This window comes from Suncus etruscus, chromosome 13, assembly GCF_024139225.1.
Source record: "Suncus etruscus isolate mSunEtr1 chromosome 13, mSunEtr1.pri.cur, whole genome shotgun sequence".
Classification (NCBI taxonomy): Eukaryota; Metazoa; Chordata; class Mammalia; order Eulipotyphla; family Soricidae; genus Suncus; species Suncus etruscus.
Window position 1 is genome coordinate 1,739,179 of NC_064860.1, and position 16,616 is coordinate 1,755,794.

Genomic DNA, 16,616 nt, shown 5'->3' on the forward strand with positions numbered 1-16,616 from the left:
TATGAGGTGCTGAGATTGAGTCAGGTTGGCTGTGTTCAAGGCCAGTGCCCTCTCCTCTTGCTGTCTCTTTAGCCCTAGAAATCTGTTTTTTATTTTTTATGAAAACCTGGTTTTCGGAGCAATGCACTGTGGATAAACTCTTTGCCAGTTGTCAATGTCCTTTGCCGTGTGGAGAAGGTCTTTGGGGAACTGTCAGCAGAGCTAGCAGCTTTCTTAGAATGGAAATGATATGACTAAACTCTGCTTCTCTTGCTGATGGACGAGAGTCAAACCACTTGCCGCTGTCCCTACCCTGACCCTACTGAGACCAGCATGGGACCAGTGTGGCTGTTGGAGCAGGGTCTCAGGCCCCAGAGTGAGTGGTTCTCACTGAGACCCGGGTGAGGACAGCATGAGCCATAGCTCAGCAGCAGGACAGGAAATATGGCCAGGAAATGACCAAGATGGGGTGTTCGTCATTCCACCCTGGTGGTGCAGCACCCCTCTGGTGACCGTCACTCTTCTGCCTGGGAGCAGACACTGCTTGCAGAATGGGCAGACTGGGAGCCTGCAGGTCCCCTTCTTGTGTCCTGCTCAAATGGAGAGTGGTAGAGGGAACTTTCTGCAGCCTCAGCTCTTGTGTCCTGCTCAAATGGAGAGTGGTAGAGGGAACTTCTGCAGCCTCAGCTCTAGTCTGCAGGGCCTCCTGGGCACTGCTGGGAGGCCTTTCATTCCAGGTGAGCTGGTCTGTGCTCAGGCTTATGGCAGGGAGGGCGCCCTGGATGCTGCCCGGGATGGCGAGATACTCAGGCACCTGCAGTGGGTGGGGGCTCCTTCGGCTGAGTCTGGGTGTGCCCAGAGCCCTCTGCACTCGAGGTCTACAGCAGACATCACTGGGGGTCTCCTCTCCCTCCCTATGGGAGTGCTTCCTGGACAACTATTACCACCCGAGCCCCAGTGTTGAGGCTGGCTGGCAGGTGCAGAGGAGCCCATGTCCCCTATCCACGGTACATGTGGTGCAGTAGCTGAGGTAGGACTGGCTGCAGAACCCTGCAAGGGGGTCAGCCTCACACCCCAGGGCTTGGCCTGCTGGGGTCTGTGTGGCTCTCCTCTGCCCCTTGGTCCAGGGGGCAGGGAGGGTGGTCAAACAGAGCCTAAGTCTGGCAGACTGGCCACTGTCCCTCCTGTGCTATCAGCCCTGTGTCCTGACGGATCCTGAGTTTTCCAGGAGAAAGACCCACACGAGGACACAGCACCCCCTTCGCTTGGACTCTGATTTCTTAGTGTCTAAATGCATTTCCAGTCTGAGCCCTTCACTGCTTCCTCTCTGCCTGTCCAGCCTTACTCATACCCACAGCCTTTCTGCCCATCCAGCTTCCCTCATGCCCACAGCCTCTCCGCCTCTCCTGCCTTCCTTGCCCACAGCCTCTCCTGTTCCTCTGGTGGGCAGTTCCCAGCTTTGTGGGTAGGTTGTGCTGCTGGTTTGCAGGTGGTGACACTATGGGCCTGTGGAGGTATCTGTGCTCCATGCCCTCTGCCCCCTCCCCACCATACAGAGGACCATCCGGGTGAGGGCCAGTAACTGAGAGCTGTCCCAGTGGCAATAGCAGCTCAAGGCTTTCGCAGATGCGTTTGAGTCTGAGCGTCCAGCTTTTCCTGGATGGTCGCAGGAGAGGGAGTAGGGAGGTGTGGGCAGGTGACTTCACCCTGAAGCCATGTGTGTGTTCGATCGGGGGCCACACATCAGTGGGCTGCGTGCTGCCTGCATCCTGACCAATTACCCAGACTGCGCACGGCCTGCGGGATTAGAACGACTCCAGGACTTCAAACGCGGGGCTTGACAATAAACCAAGGACAGAATCTGAGGTGACTTCCTTTCTTAATGAGTTGGGCCAGCCAGGTGGAGGGGAGAGGGGAGCCGGTGTGGAGGCCCATAAAGCCATGCCCCACTGCCGCCCAGCACGGGGACAAAGGTCGCTTCGTGTGCTTCTGTCCTGGGTCACAGTTTGAGGCCGTCCTGGTTTATGTCCCTTTTGGCAAACTTACATAAAAGTGACCTTGTACTGTATTTTATGAGCAAATGACTTTTCTCCCAGTGGCTAATTTGGATCAGGCTCCTGTCCCGGAGGCCAGCGTGTAGGAAGTGCCTCGGCCTCTTGGCAATTCTTTGATGACTCTTGCTTGCCGTTGCTGCCGCGCATCCATAAATTGTTGGAAACGCTGGAGGAAGTACTGCTCAGTGTCAGCGGCACCTGTGCAGATTTGGCGGGTTCCGTGTGTGAGCGGAAGTTGCAGGCACGGAGGAAGTCCCTGCTGGTGGCCTCCCAGTTGCTGTACCTGCGGGTGGGTTTGATCTGGGCCATCACTGCTTGCCAGTGGTGGCTGCATGGGTGCTGATTTTCCCTATGCCTTTGAGGGAAAGCTCCATTCAGCAGGTTATCTCTGGAGCGGTGGGTGGTGGTGGTAGGATGCAGGGCCTGTGCCAGCCCACTTGCCTCTGGGATTCATCTGCAGAGGCCATGGAGGGCTTTGCAGTCATTGTGGCTCGTGTGGCACCTGGTGGTGGTGTGACACTCGAGAAGACACATAGCTCTCGCCTCTCGCTGCGCTGATTGCACTGGGGCCAGACTCTGCATGGAGGCATTGGACAGGGTCAGTGAGAGCTTCAGGGGAATGTCTCAGCTCCTGACCCTATCCTTGTTTCCTGGTGTCTGCCCCTCAGCACAGCCTGCTGTCTCTTTCCTGCCAGTGGGCGCTGGCTCATCAGTGTGGGCAAGCTGGGAAGGGTCCGGCCAGAGAACTTTGTACACATTGTGACAAGCTCCAGAGAAACCTCAGCAGCAGCCATGTAGCTTTCTCATTTACTTTTCCAAACAGCTTGTTTGAAAATAGTCTAGGCTGTAAAAAAAAAAGGTATTCTGTTTACTAGGCAACTAAACTTCAAACTTTATTTTATATGATGGGTAAATGATTAAGTGATGTCTCATAATCCAGCACTCTGTTAAAAGAGGAAAAAGCTTTGGTGGGGAGGAAATTTAAAACAACTGGCTTCAGATTTTAATTATACGTTAATTAAGCCGGCCCCCATACTTCCCATATTCATCAAACGATTTTCTCGAAGGCCTCATTGCCATTAGTCTCTTTTCCAGGACCATTTTGGGGGCCATTGAAATCAGACCAGCGTGCTGAGAATGAGCTTTACTGGAGGGTGAGGCTGCATGTCAGGTCAACGCTAAACAGAGGCTTCCGACCTGGCGGATGCCCCACTGTGGGGGTGGGCTTTGAGTCTCTTACCTCTGACATGTGTGTCTGAGTGACCCCACTTGTTCCGGTGTCAGCAATGTACCAGGCAGAGGCCCAGCAGATAGGCCCAGCACGTCATCTCACACGGCACCTGAGACCATATTCTTACACTACTATTAAGGTGCATAGAAAGTAACTGGCTTTTCAGTTACCCAGGGGCTCCCAGCAAGGACACGTTCTTGGGAGGAGCTGTGGCTGAAGTGAACAATGTTCCATAGAATCTTTAAACATAAACCTTGGGGCCGGGCGGTGGCGCTGGAGGTAAGGTGCCTGCCTTGCCTGCGCTAGCCTAGGACGGACCGCGGTTCGATCCCCCGGCTTCCCATATGGTCCCCCAAGAAGCCAGGAGCAACATCTGAGCGCATAGCCAGGAGTAACCCCTGAGCATCACAGGGTGTGGCCCAAAAAAAAAAACCAAAAAAAACATAAACCTTGTCAACCTTGCCATGCCACCTGTGGCTTACAGGACACATACGATTCGCTCCTGCATACTAGGACTGTGGCCACGCCTTCCCAACAGAGGGACTGAAGGACAGACGCCTAATGCAGGAGTGTCCATCCACCTGCACTGAGCTGGTGCAGAGGCCCTCATGGAGCAGTATACCATGGAGGCCGGTGGAGGCAGTAGGTCCCCGGGGCCTTAGGAGGTTGCCAGGTCTCTGGAGTGGCATCCAAGCGGGAGCTACACAGCTTAAGTCACTGTGGCTGAAACACAAGTGAGCCTGCACTTAGGAAGGCAGTCTGAAAACAGCAGACAGGTATCCTGATGCCTCGAAGGCTGTTCCAAGCTCTTCCTGGTTCTTCTTGTGACTTTGCGGCCCAGACTGATGCTGATGCGTAAAGAAGAGAACCCAGTGCTGATGTGTAGTAGCATCACTGCATCCAGAGACAACGAAGCTCTGTGTCCCAGGAGGAAGATGGGGCCCTCATATACATCCTGTCGTCCTGTTCACCTCGCTGCTGGGTGTCACTCCAAGTGTTTCTGGTTTGGGTCTGCTAATCTTTGGGGGGGACACAGGGTGTGCACCAGGGATCAACCCTGGTGGGGTACAGGAGAATGGTTATGTGGTGCCAAGGACAGAGCCAGGGTCCCATGCATAAAGGCAAGAGCCCTCCCCAGCCCCTAATCTTCTATCTTTTGTTTTGTTTTGTTTTTTTGGGCCACACCCAGTGACACTCAGAAATCGCTCCTGGCTCAACGGACCATATGGGATGCCAGGCATTGAACCCAGGTCCATCCTGGGTTGGCCACGTGCATGGCAAACACCTACTGCTGTGCTATTTTTTGCTTTGGCCCCCCTAATCTTCTTTTCTAATCACTAAAGAAGACATTTTATTTTATAACCCTTCTGTTGTTTTAAAATTGAATCATTCGGGGCCTGGAGAGAGAGCACAGCGGCGTTTGCCTTGCAAGCAGCCGATCCAGGACCAAAGGTGGTTGGTTCGAATCCCGGTGTCCCATAGGGTCCCCCGTGCCTGCCAGGAGCTATTTCTGAGCAGACAGCCAGGAGTAACCCCTGAGCAATGCCGGGTGTGGCCCAAAAACAAAAACAAACAAAAACAAAAAAAAATTGAATCATTCGGGCCCGGAGAGATAGCACAGCGGCGTTTGCTTTACAAGCAGCCGATCCAGGACCTAAGGTGGTTGGTTCGAAACCCGGTGTCCCATATGGTCCCCCGTGCCTGCCAGGAGCTATTTCTGAGCAGACAGCCAGGCGTAACCCCTGAGCACCGCCGGGTGTGGTCCAAAAACCAAAAAAAAAAAAAAAAAAATTTGAATCATTCAAGGTTGGAGTGATAGCACAGTAGGGAGGGTGTTTACCTTGCATTTGGCTGACCTGGGTTTGATCCCTGACATCCTGTGGTCTCCTGAGCATAGCCAGGAGTAAATTATGAGTGCAGAACCAGGAGCTCTGCTGGATGTGTCCATCCTCCCCCCAAATAATTGGATCACTCTAGGACAGAGAAGAAAATGACTGCCATAGAGGTTGGCATGGGGGAAGGTGGGAGGGCAACTGGAGACATTGGAGGAGGGAAATGTGCATGGATGAAGGGTGTTGGAACATTGTATGGCTGACATGCAATTCAGAACAACTTTGGAACAGTAGATCTCATGGTGATTCAACTAAAATTTTTTTTTTTTTTTTTTTTTTGGTTTTTGGGTCACACCCAGCGGTGCTCAGGGGTTACTCCTGGCTGTCTGCTCAGAAATAGCTCCTGGCAGGCACAGGGGACCATATGGGACACCGGGATTCGAACCTTTGGTCCTGGATCGGCTGCTTGCAAGGCAATCTCCGCTGTGCTCTCTCTCCAGGCCCATCAACTAAAATTTTTATTAAAAAACAAAAACAAGGGGGCCAGAGAGATAGCATGGAGGTAAAGCATTTACCTTTCATGCAGAAGGTCATCGGTTCGAATCCCGGCGTCCCATATGGTCCCCCGTGCATGCCAGGAGCAATTTCTGAGCACGGAGCCAGGAAAAACCCCTGAGCACTGCCGGGTGTGACCCAAAAACCACACACAAAAAAAAAAATCTTATTTAAAAAAAGAAGTCTGGGCCCAGAGAGATAGCACAGCGGCGTTTGCCTTGCAAGCAGCCGATCCAGGACCAAAGGTGGTTGGTTCGATTCCCGGTGTCCCATATGGTCCCCCGTGCCTGCCAGGAGCTATTTCTGAGCAGACAGCCAGGAGTAGCCACTGAGCAACGCTGGGTGTGGCCCAAAAACAAAAACAAAAACAAAAAGAAGTTCAAGGACTGGGATAATAGCACAGCAGTTAGAGTATTTGCCTTGCATGGCAACTGACTCAGTTCAATCCCTGGCATCCACTATGGTCCCCTGAGTCAGTTAGGAGTGATTTCTGAGTGTGGAGCCAAGAGTAAGCCCTGAGTGCTGCCTGGTGTTTAAATTAAAATATATAAAATAAAATTGGATCCACTCTAGAACTATTGCCAACTTGTAGATGGATCGTGAACATTCTTGCTTTAACCTTCAGGAGCACTGACAGTCTCCAGGCAGGTACAGTAGTCAGTGGGTGGGAAGCATGCTAATGTCCTGATGCAGATCCGTATGGAAAGGACTGGCACACTGGAGGGAGCACCTTGCAGGAGAGTCCTCAGTGGGTTATGGCACCTGCCAGTCCTGTGCTTGCCTCTATGGACACTGCTGTCCTTGAGGATGGCTGGTGTAGCCCAGATGCCTGTCTTGGCAATGATTACTGGCCTGGGAGGAATCTCTGGGCCTCCTGAGCATTGCCTATGAGTGCCCCACTCCCTCCCCCCTCCCAGATAGATTAGAGAAGCAGACAGCCACAGCATGGACTTGAGCTGAGAAGAAGGGGCTGGTGCAGCTGTGCTGGATGGGCCCTGGGCTCAGTCAGCCTGAAGAGGCAGTGGAGGTCTGACTTTGGTGGTGGGCAGGGGCCCACTCAGTCTTCTACTCACTAGCGCTGTCCTTGCTCCCTGATCTGTGGACCCTACAGCCACGAGTGAGCCGTAGTCAGCTCACGTCACCTCAATAACACAGCTGCCAAGAGCCACTCCCCAGACCCCCTCCCCATTCCTGGGCTCCCACCCAGGCCTGCCCTGCTCTCTGAGCTCTCCTGAGCTGCCACTGTTTATCCCTGACCTGACACAGTGCATGCTGGGCTGATCATTTGACCTGTCTTCAATTTTGGGCACACGGGGGCGTGGCCCAAACTGCAGTGTTTGGGGAACCTGCAGGCCAGGGTTTTCTTTGACCTGTGTGTAGTTTCTTCTTCTTTTTTTTTTTTTTTTTTTGGGTTACACCCAGCAGTGCTCAGGGGTTCCTCCTGGCTCTACGCTCAGAAATCACCCCTGGCAGGCTCGGGGGACCATATGGGATGCCAGGATTCGAACCACCAACCTTCTGCATCCAAGGAAGCGCCTTACCTCCATGCTATCTCTCAGGCCCCTGTGTGTAGTTTCAACCCAGTGTGCCACATGTACACTGTGTTAACTCATGGACTTTGGGTAGGGGCGGGGTGGGGTTCTTGCTTGCCACGTCTCATAGGGACTAAATTTTCTGTTGTAAATTTGAAAACTCTGGGAGCAGATTCATGTTTTTTTTTTGTTTGTTTGCAACATAGTTTTTGAATCAATAAAACACACTGGCAGGGCTCAGGGTTCACTCCTGGTGGGCTCCAGGGACCCTACAGGATGCCAGGAATGGAACAGGGGTCAGTGATGGACAGGCAAAAATCCTCCTTAATGTGCTATGTCTTTGGCTCCAGGATGAGTGTTTTTGTTCTTGGGCCACACCCAGCGGTGCTCAGGAGTTACTCCTGGCTCTGTGATCAGAAGTTGTTCCTGGCAGGCTCGGGGGACCATATGGGATGCCGGGGATTGAACCCAGGTTCATCCCAAGTTGTCTGCTTGCAAGGCAAATGCCCTACTGCTGTGCTATTGCTCAGGCCCCCAGGATGAGTGCTTTTTTTTTTTTTTCCACTCAGACTGCATCCTCTCCCTCTATAAGTGCTTTTATTTCACTTTACCACAGACTACTTCCTTTTGATCAGGTTCTAGCAGTTCTCTTATTCTCCTATTACATTGACTACGTTAAATCAGTATATGTAACAGATTACGGGAAGTACTGGCCCCCAAGCTTTTGCTGTAGAGCATGGCAAAGCTGCTTGTCAAGTCTTCTCTCAAGTCTGTGCTCTTACAGATGCTTGGGGCATGGGTCGGGGAGCATCTGACTCTGGTGTTTCATGGTAGTATCATTAATACTTGTGTTTCCTCTCCGTCCTTTCTTGGTGCGTCTATCGATCTCTGTCACGTGGCTGCTGAGCAAACCTTATTCTGATGTGACCAAGAGACCCTTTTTGTTAGCTAGAAACAATGACTGGGTATTTATTTTAGACGTTCCACCAATGTGGCGCTGTTTCCCAGGCTCTCCCAGCGCCTCTGTGGGGTCACGATGTCCAGGCAGACCCTTGTTTGCACACTCATTGCCATAGAAACACACAGGCTTATGGGAGCGGCACTTTCCCTTGACTCACGTGCAGCATAGAAGTCTCCAGAAGCAATTGAGTGTGCGGGGCCTGGCTCACCCCGTGTTTATTTAAATCCCAGAAGAAACCTCTGTCCGTAGCTCAGCGGTGGTTGGACTGTCGAACAGAATTCCTGTGGGGATGCCCTCATTCCTGAAGCCCGTGGTATCTGTTCCGTGGCTCTCTTTCTTAGGACAGTGCTCTAGTACTGCAGAGAGAACCACGTGATAACATGACTTACCCATCTGGAACGCATCTGCTAGCAGAGAGCTGTGCCTACCTTGCTGGTCAGTGGAGGTCTGGCCTGCGGCTGACCCTTTGGGAATTTGTGGTTCCGTTCTGGCCAGGTGCTCCCAGGCCTGCATGGTCCTTGCTGTCCATGGCGACCACTTCATAGCTGAGCACTAGGGGGCTCTGGAGGCCTGTGCTCCGCAGGTCACAGCCCCGAGGGTGAGTGGAGGCTGGGGCCCTGCACTGGGGTTCCCAGCTCCCTGTCAGCTTGCGCTGTGGTGGGTTCTGGTTTCCTGCAGAGGGTCCATCGGCCCCATCGTTTCTGGCCTCTCCTGCACCTAGGAAGGATGAGTGAGTTAGGGAACTCCAGGTCTGGTCCCTTGTGGGGCCATAGAGCCTGGAGCCACGATGTTCTTTCCCTGTGTTTCAGGGGCTGCGTGCCCGCATCCTGGAGACGCTGGTCATGCTCCTGCTGCTGGCCCTGCTCATCCTTGGAATTGTGTGGGTGGCCTCAGCACTACTGGACCAGGATGCAGCCAGCATGGAGTCCTTGTATGGTGTGTGCTCTGGCCCTGGGAGGCATGAGTTCAGGGAGCTGTGCGTGGCACGGTGCAGGGCTTGCTGGAAGATTCTTTCCCGCTCTTGTGGGGAATCGTGGGTGGCTCAGGGCCTGGCCAGTAGGTCCTGACACCCGTGCCTTGTTTCCAGATCTCTGGGACTTCTACCTGCCCTACCTCTACTCTGGCATCTCCCTCATGGGCTGCCTGCTGCTTCTCAGTAAGTACGTTTCTTGCTGTGCACAGGGGTGGTGCAAGCACAGGGACCTAAGGAGACGGTTACTGGTCTCTGGGAGCATCTTCCACAGAACAGAGACACATACTGCCCCATGCATACACACACCCACACGCCCGCACACGTACTACATACCTATACACGTGTACCCACCTCTGTACACATGTACCCTCACACTTGTATGTGCGTACCCATAGACTTGCACACACGTACTCACACAGCTGCACGCATAGCCCTGTACTGCGCAATGTACCGCCACACCTGCACACAAGTAAGTACCCCCCACACCTGTACATTCACCCAGTCACCTGCACACACGTACCCCACCTCAGCACACATGTACCCACACACCTGCACAGTATATTCACACACGTACAAGACTTGCCTGTGCATGTGCACACGTGGACCTATAGGAATACATAGGAACACTGCCTGCCTGCCTGCTCATTTGTATACACACACTGATGCAACATGCACCTGCATACATGTCATGCACATATTCAAAACACCTACACATATCATAAGCACATGCATGTGCCTATGTGTACATGCAGGGCACGATCACACACATGCCTACACCCCCCCAGTCGGCACACGTGCACAAGCTCTGCTGCAGACACACGCCGGCACATGTACTCACGCCTATGCACACGTCATCCACCCTTGTGCACAGATGTGCAGCAGTGGTCTTGGTCCTTTTTCGCCCCGCTGCAGCCCTTTTGAAGCCACAGCAGGACTCTGCCCAGGGCTTTCCTTCTTGGTCACACACAGACTGAGGCTCCAGGTCCTCTTGTTGCTCCTCATCGCGTGGAGTGTCTGCCAAAGGGTGCTGTTCAAAGAGGCCGGGAGGGTCTGGCAGGCTCGCCTCTGCGTTAGCAGAGAAGCCCTTTTGTTCTCGGGTCCGTTTTCTTCCCTTTCCCTGTATGAGCTTGACTGAGAGCAGCTCGCTCAGCTCCTGTGAGTGTTGTGTGGTCTGCGGTGTGGCCATGTCTCCTGCTCTCCCTTCCTCCCCCCAAAAGTGCCCTGACATGTTTCCTCCTTTCTCCCCACAGTGTGCACACCTGTGGGCCTGTCGCGCATGTTCACAGTGATGGGACAGCTGCTGGTGAAGCCCACGGTGAGTGCCCACCCGGCTCTGTGCTCCTTCTGGGCCAACACTCCTAGGGCCTGGGGTCTGTGTGCTGTGCAAATGCCAGTCAAATTCCGATCATGCGCTTCTCCATGGTAGGAGTCAGGCTCTGCTATCTCAGTGCTGACTCGAGTGCTAAGCCAGAATGTACTGGTGCTGTGTCTGCAGTGTGCTGGTGGTTTCAGTGATGTGTGTGCCTAGAGTTGCATTGCCCAGCCACGGGACTAGAGAGGAGCATTCTCAGCTTCTTCTGTCTCTAGGTACAGAACAGCACTGTTGGTGCACATTGCTCAGCGGGGACCTTGTCTGACAGTACTGAGGCACTGCAGACCAGAGGCCACAGACCTGGGCCACTGCCAGGCCGTTTGCTTCCTTAGCACTGAGTGTCACCTGACAGTCAGCATGTGTGACTGTACCCGGCTTCTGCAGGAGTGAGGGACCCGTAAGCTGCTGGTTACCATGAGGGGTCAAGCTCTGCAGGCCTCAAGTGGAAGCTGTCATGACAAATGGGATAGACCTTCACTGCGCAGCTGTTGATGTACCCTCATGTACCAGAAACTGCACTGGCTTACATGTCTGTTCTTGGGTCGCTGGCCACTGGAACGGCAGCCTGGCTGATATCGGTGGAGTTAATGTCTCAGGGCATTTTCAGGGGCTTGCTTTTCCCTCCAGATCCTTGAGGACCTGGATGAGCAAATGTACATCATCAGCCTTGAGGAGGAGGCACTGCAGAGACGCCTGAATGGTATGTGCAGATGGGATGCTCCGAGACAGGTAAAACCAGAGAACTCAGCACTGCCAGTCCCCAGCATTGAGGGAGAGATCCCCGAACAGGGCTGGGAGAGACTGCAGAGTGCTGAGCTGGGAACGATCCCTGAGTATTGAGCTGCATGTGACCCCAAACAAACAAAAGGAAGTTGGAGAGAAGCATCTAATGGGGACGAGCCAGTGCTGGGAGGAGGCTCAGCTTCTGCACCTGGTGTGTCGCCTGGGGCACGGCTGGTCCTGCGCACACCTGGCTGGGTGTCTGTGGGCAGAGGTCTGGCAGCCACGGTCTAGGGAGTGGTCATGGTCTGCTTGCTCCTGGGTGAGAGTGTGTGTAGGACTATGAGTGTGTGTAGTGTCTGAGTGTATGGTCTGTAGAAGTGTGTGTGCATGTATCTGAGTGTGAACAGATCTGTGTGATCGTGTCTGGGTATGCACGCGTGTATGTGTGTGTGTATGAGTGTGTGTGTGCTCTGCCTTGCAGCTGAGCCCTGCCTTATTCGCCCCTGGTGGGGTCTCTGGCCCAGGGTGCTGGCCCCTCTCACCAAGTATTCATGCTGCAGGGCTCTGTGGTCATCTGTGATGCAGGTCTCTGGCTCCTGAGAGCCACAGAAGCAAGCAAGAGGTTCAAGGCTCATGTTTGGTTTCAGGAAGCGGAAAGGAAAGAGACACGATGTAGGTTAGAGAAGTGACGTTTGACCTTGCTGAGCTCCTTTGTGCTCTGTGTTCCTTTTTTAAAATGTATTGATTGATTGATTGATTGAGCGGTTTTTGGGTCTCACCCAGCAGCGCTCAGGGGTTACTCCTGGCTCTACACTCAGAAATCGCTCCTGGAAGGCTCGGGGGACCATATGGGACACCGGGATTCAAACCACCATCCTTCTGCATGCGAGGCAAACACCTTACCTCCATGCTATCTCTCCGGCCCCATGTGCTCCTTTTTTTTTTCTTTCTTTTTTTTTGTGGTTTTTGGGTCACACCTGCCAGTGCTCAGGGGTGCTCAGGCAAACGCCTTACCTCCATGCTATCTCTTCGGCCCCATGTGCTCCTTTTTTTTAGGAAGCAGCGGAATAGCTGAGTTTTAGGATCCCAGTTCAAATCAGCTGTAGTGGATGGTTGTTACATTGGCGTGAGGGGACATGTCCAGTCCTGCCTTTGTCCGAGGGAAGGTTGTGGGTCCTGGTGCCAGCTCCTGTGGTTGCACGAGTCCCTTCTGACATGTGCGGCCATCTTCGGGTGACTTGGCACGGGCCAGGCACTGTCACTGGGTGGGTGGATGGGTGGGGAATGCATGGCTCTGCGGCTGCTTGTGCCCACTTTCTCTAGCCACTTTGTGTTAAATCATCACTCCAAAGTGCTGAGACTGTTTAGACCTTGTTCTCAGATCAAAGAATTTCAGATCATATCTACCATATTTTACCAAGTCATTGTTGCAACCTGTTTTTATGGGGAAAAAAAAGCACAACTTAAAAAATTCATGTGATGATCACACTCCACATTTTACCCCCAAACAATCTGGCATAAAATCTGTGAGAAGTGCAATGAAAAGCAAGGCTTCTCAGAGTGTTGTTGGCAGTGGTAGATGGTTCTCGTCAGGGGTTTGAGACCAGAACTACGTGTAGCCTTTCTCTTCCAAGATTTCTTAAAATTGTGTTTGCATGGTATGGAGGTTGAGGCGCTTGCCTGACACGCAGTGCTGACTGTGACTGAGTTTTCAATCCCTGTACCATGTATAATCCCTTGAGCAGTGCCACATGGTCCAAGAACCCAAATCACAACTAAAAGCTGCATGGACAGTTAAGCCAAAGTGATTTCAGAATTACTGCTCTTACTCACTAGTGTCAGATTCATCACATTTCTGACAGTACAGATAAGGGTCAGGTAAGATAGGGCAGTGGATTGGACTCTGACCTTGCACACGGCCAACCTGGATTTGATCCCTGGTATTTTGTATGTATGGTTCAATGAGCACCACCAGGAATGATTCCTAAGGATCTCAGAGCACCACCAGGTGTAGCCCAAAAAGAAAACAACCACCAAAAGAAAATAAAGTCCAGGTGATCTTAGGTTCAGCCTCTAGGTTGAAGTGAGTGGCTGGGCCTGGGGTACAGTGTTTTCCTGTGGCAGGTCTATGCTGTGTTTTTCCAGGGCAGGTTTGACTTTGTCTTTCTGTGGAAAGTTGTTGCTGTATTGTTCCATGTCAGTTTGGTGCTGCCATCCATGAGGTGGATCTATGCAGTGCCTGTGGACTGCCCAACTGCCAGGACTGTCCCATGTGCAGACCAGGAGCACCTCCTGAGCACCAGTCCCCATGGGTGTGACGTGGCTGGGTCTGAGTGTGTGGCCCTGGCAGTTAGCCCTCCCGACCTCCTCCCACGCACACGCCTTCTACAGTCCACGCTGTGTGCCTTTGAGGGCTGAGCCGATGGTCTCCTGTTCTGTGACATCTCCTGCAGCTCAGGAAGCCCCCAGTCGCTGTAGGCCTGGGACAGGTGTGGCCAAGACTGGATAGTGTGTGTGAAGGTGACGCAGGAGAAGGAAGTATTGCTGGGAAGGGACAGGGGCATGGTGAGAGTGATAGGAAGGCCTGAGGAGAATGAAGAGGAGGGGCCATGGCAGGGGATCCCCGGACCCCAGTGACCTGCACACACTCAGGCCTCTTTCTCCTCCTCCTCCTCCTCCTCCTCCTCCTCCTCCTCCTCCTCCTCCTCCTCGACTCAGTCCAACAGAAAGTCCCATTACTTTAATTGTGGCAGAAATCCTTTGGTAATTCCTTCCCAGTGCAAGGAGGGTCTGGAGGTCATTAGCATGTTTAAATGTTTAAGTAATGCAGCAGCGTTAATTGAAATAATTAGCTTTCTTGTGTGTATAGCCTATGGGTGTACTGGGTACCTTTAGAAGTGCCATAATGAATAGGAATTATTTTTTGTTGTTTGAGTTCAAAACCTTCACAGTTCTTTTAATGTAATTTATTTTAGAATATTGTTGTCTTTGAACTTAATGATTGAGTTCGGTTTTGTTCGGTGGTATTTTCATCTTTACGATAACATGTCTGTCACTCTGGGCACCAATTACCTTCCCACTTGATTCTAATCTTGCACAGAGCCTTGCCCAGCGCAGCTCGTTTGGACTCTCCTCTGCTTTCTCAGGTGTGGAGATTCAGGCTGCGCTGCTAGTGAGTTCTGGAAGGACGGTGCTAGGCACACAAGCCTGCGTCCTCCTGGAACTCATGGACTCAGAGTTGGCACCAAAGCCCTGGGCTGGATGTCAGCGTGGTCATGAAGGTGCCCTTCCTACGGGGCCAGGACACGGGCCCTGCTGATGCTCCCACATACAGGCTTAGCTGCAGCCCAGCTGCTCCTCTGCACCCCTTCTATCCCAAGGCTTACTCTCTCCACAGGGGCTTGCCCAGAGCACCGTCGACTGCAGGGAGATTGGAAATGAGGTGTTCTGGACGTGCGAGAGTCTGGGCCACTCTGAGAAGTGCCAGGGAAGGGTCCCTGAGCAGCTTGATGGAATGCCAGGTTCCAGCAGCAGTGGGGGGTGGGAGGACGACGGGAACTTGGTCCCAGGCTCCTCCCTCGGCAGATGCTGCTCATTCGGCCTCTGAGCTGACAGGAAGAGACTTTTGCTGAGGGACCCACCTCTGACACTGTCAGTCTTGGGCCAAAGAGTCACTTTCATGGCAGTAAGGTGGGGCTCAGGCTAGTCTGCTGCAGGGTGCAGCAAGCTGTGGGAAGGGACAGGAGCTGACTTCTGTAGCAGTGGCAGTGGGGCTGGTCTTTGAGAGCAGGCGACTTGCACCTGGTGATGTCTGATGGAAACAGCTTGACTGCAGGAGAATCTGACACATATAGGCTGTTTGGCTGATGGTGTTCCCTCAGGATCCCAAAAGAGCATGAAGTTTCAAAAATAATCAAACATCTCTGCTCTAAGCTCCACCGATACCTTTTATCTGAAGGAAAAACAAAAACGAGCTGGACCTTCTTATCCTGCTCCGGACACCTCCTCACAGTGAATGTACCATGAGGGGTCCCCTAACGCTGCCACCACCCTATATTTTTCCTTGGGTCCTCACTCAGCTGCCTTTGGAGCAGCAGAGAGGCCGCAAGCACTGGGTTGCGGGCAGCAATTGGCTAGGCTGAGCTGAGCTGTGGTGTGGGATGTCAAAGGACGGAGTCTAGCCCTCCTGAACTAGTTTGCTGCGAGCTCTTTATGAATTGCTGGACCCCCCAGACTATCTTCAGGGCCCAGCAATGATGGACGTTCTTGGTCATGTGCTAGAGAGCCCGTCACGTGGACAGTGACAGTGTCTTAATGCATAGCTGCTCAGGCAGTTTCTGATCTACTGATAGGAGTCAAATGCACTGTGGTGAATGGGCCTGTTCCAGGAAACCAGGATCCTGTTTACACCCCGGGCGTCTGTGGGAGAAACCATGTCCTGCATCCTGGCCATCTGGGCCTGCCCCCATGGCGTGCCAAGTACCTGCCCTCTCCTAGGAAAGGTTGGAGGGTAACGCTGGACCGGAACAGGGGAGGCTCTGCTACCTTGGAGCAAAGTGTCTTCAACACAGCACTGCTTCCAGCTGAAGAAGAAAGCCGGGAAAAGTCGCCTCCAGCTCTTAGTTTTCCTGAATCCAAAGAGACGGGTGGGGCAGGATCAAAAATACTTAGGTGATCAAAGTGGCCGCTCTGCAGGTATTCCTGAGCGAAGTGAGATGAAAGGAGGTGTTTTTATTGCACGCTAGTGACAGTGTAATTCTGAACTAATTGCTGCTGGGCTGCCCATCACCCAGGGGAATGCAAATAGATACTCTTTCCATTTCCTTTGAGGTAGCGAAATCTTGTGTCTAAGCTGGAAGAAAAACAGAATAATACCGTTAAATTGACCTTGAATGAGCTGCTTTGTGGTTTTCTCGGAGAATCCCTTTCCATTTTTCATGACTAGTCCCAACAGGTCCCGTCTACAGACTTGACTTAGTGACTAGACAGGCCGACATCGGACGTTCCAGATGCACTTTGCAGTAAAGCTGCAAGAAGTCGGTTTTTCTGGATGTCTTTGTGACTGGAAGCACTTTAGCTCGGATCCTGCGAGTCGCCTGGGCCTCCTCCGGGGCTGTGGGTAGTGCAGGCCCTGCCCTAAGGACACAGGTCCCCGGGGAGCAGATACTAATGCCTAGAAAGCAGGATTTGCCCACAGATGAATGGACAGATGGACCCACAAGGTCTTTGAGCCCGAGTTCCGGGTCGAGGCTTCACTGCGCAGGGCCGGAGAGACTGTTGGTGCTGTGCGGGTCCTGTGGGCCGCTCCCAGACAGCTCCGCTTATGTTGAATTTGGGCTGCCGCCCTCCAGGAGTGTCCTTTGCTGGAGCTCTCCTTTCCAGAATCCAGGCATGTGCCAGGCCA

At 52.9% G+C, this 16,616-nt stretch overlaps 1 protein-coding gene across 1 annotated transcript in view; it reads left to right on the forward strand.

Annotated features, from left to right (window-relative positions):
• The window catches only part of LMBR1 (limb development membrane protein 1), a 71,343-nt gene that overhangs the window by 26,499 nt on the left and 28,228 nt on the right, over positions 1-16,616 (forward strand). Inside the window, exons 6-9 of the mRNA XM_049785278.1 lie at positions 8,954-9,080; positions 9,232-9,300; positions 10,368-10,432; positions 11,117-11,189. Coding sequence (XP_049641235.1) covers positions 8,954-9,080; positions 9,232-9,300; positions 10,368-10,432; positions 11,117-11,189 — 334 coding nt within the window. The remainder of the gene's footprint in view (positions 1-8,953; positions 9,081-9,231; positions 9,301-10,367; positions 10,433-11,116; positions 11,190-16,616) is intronic.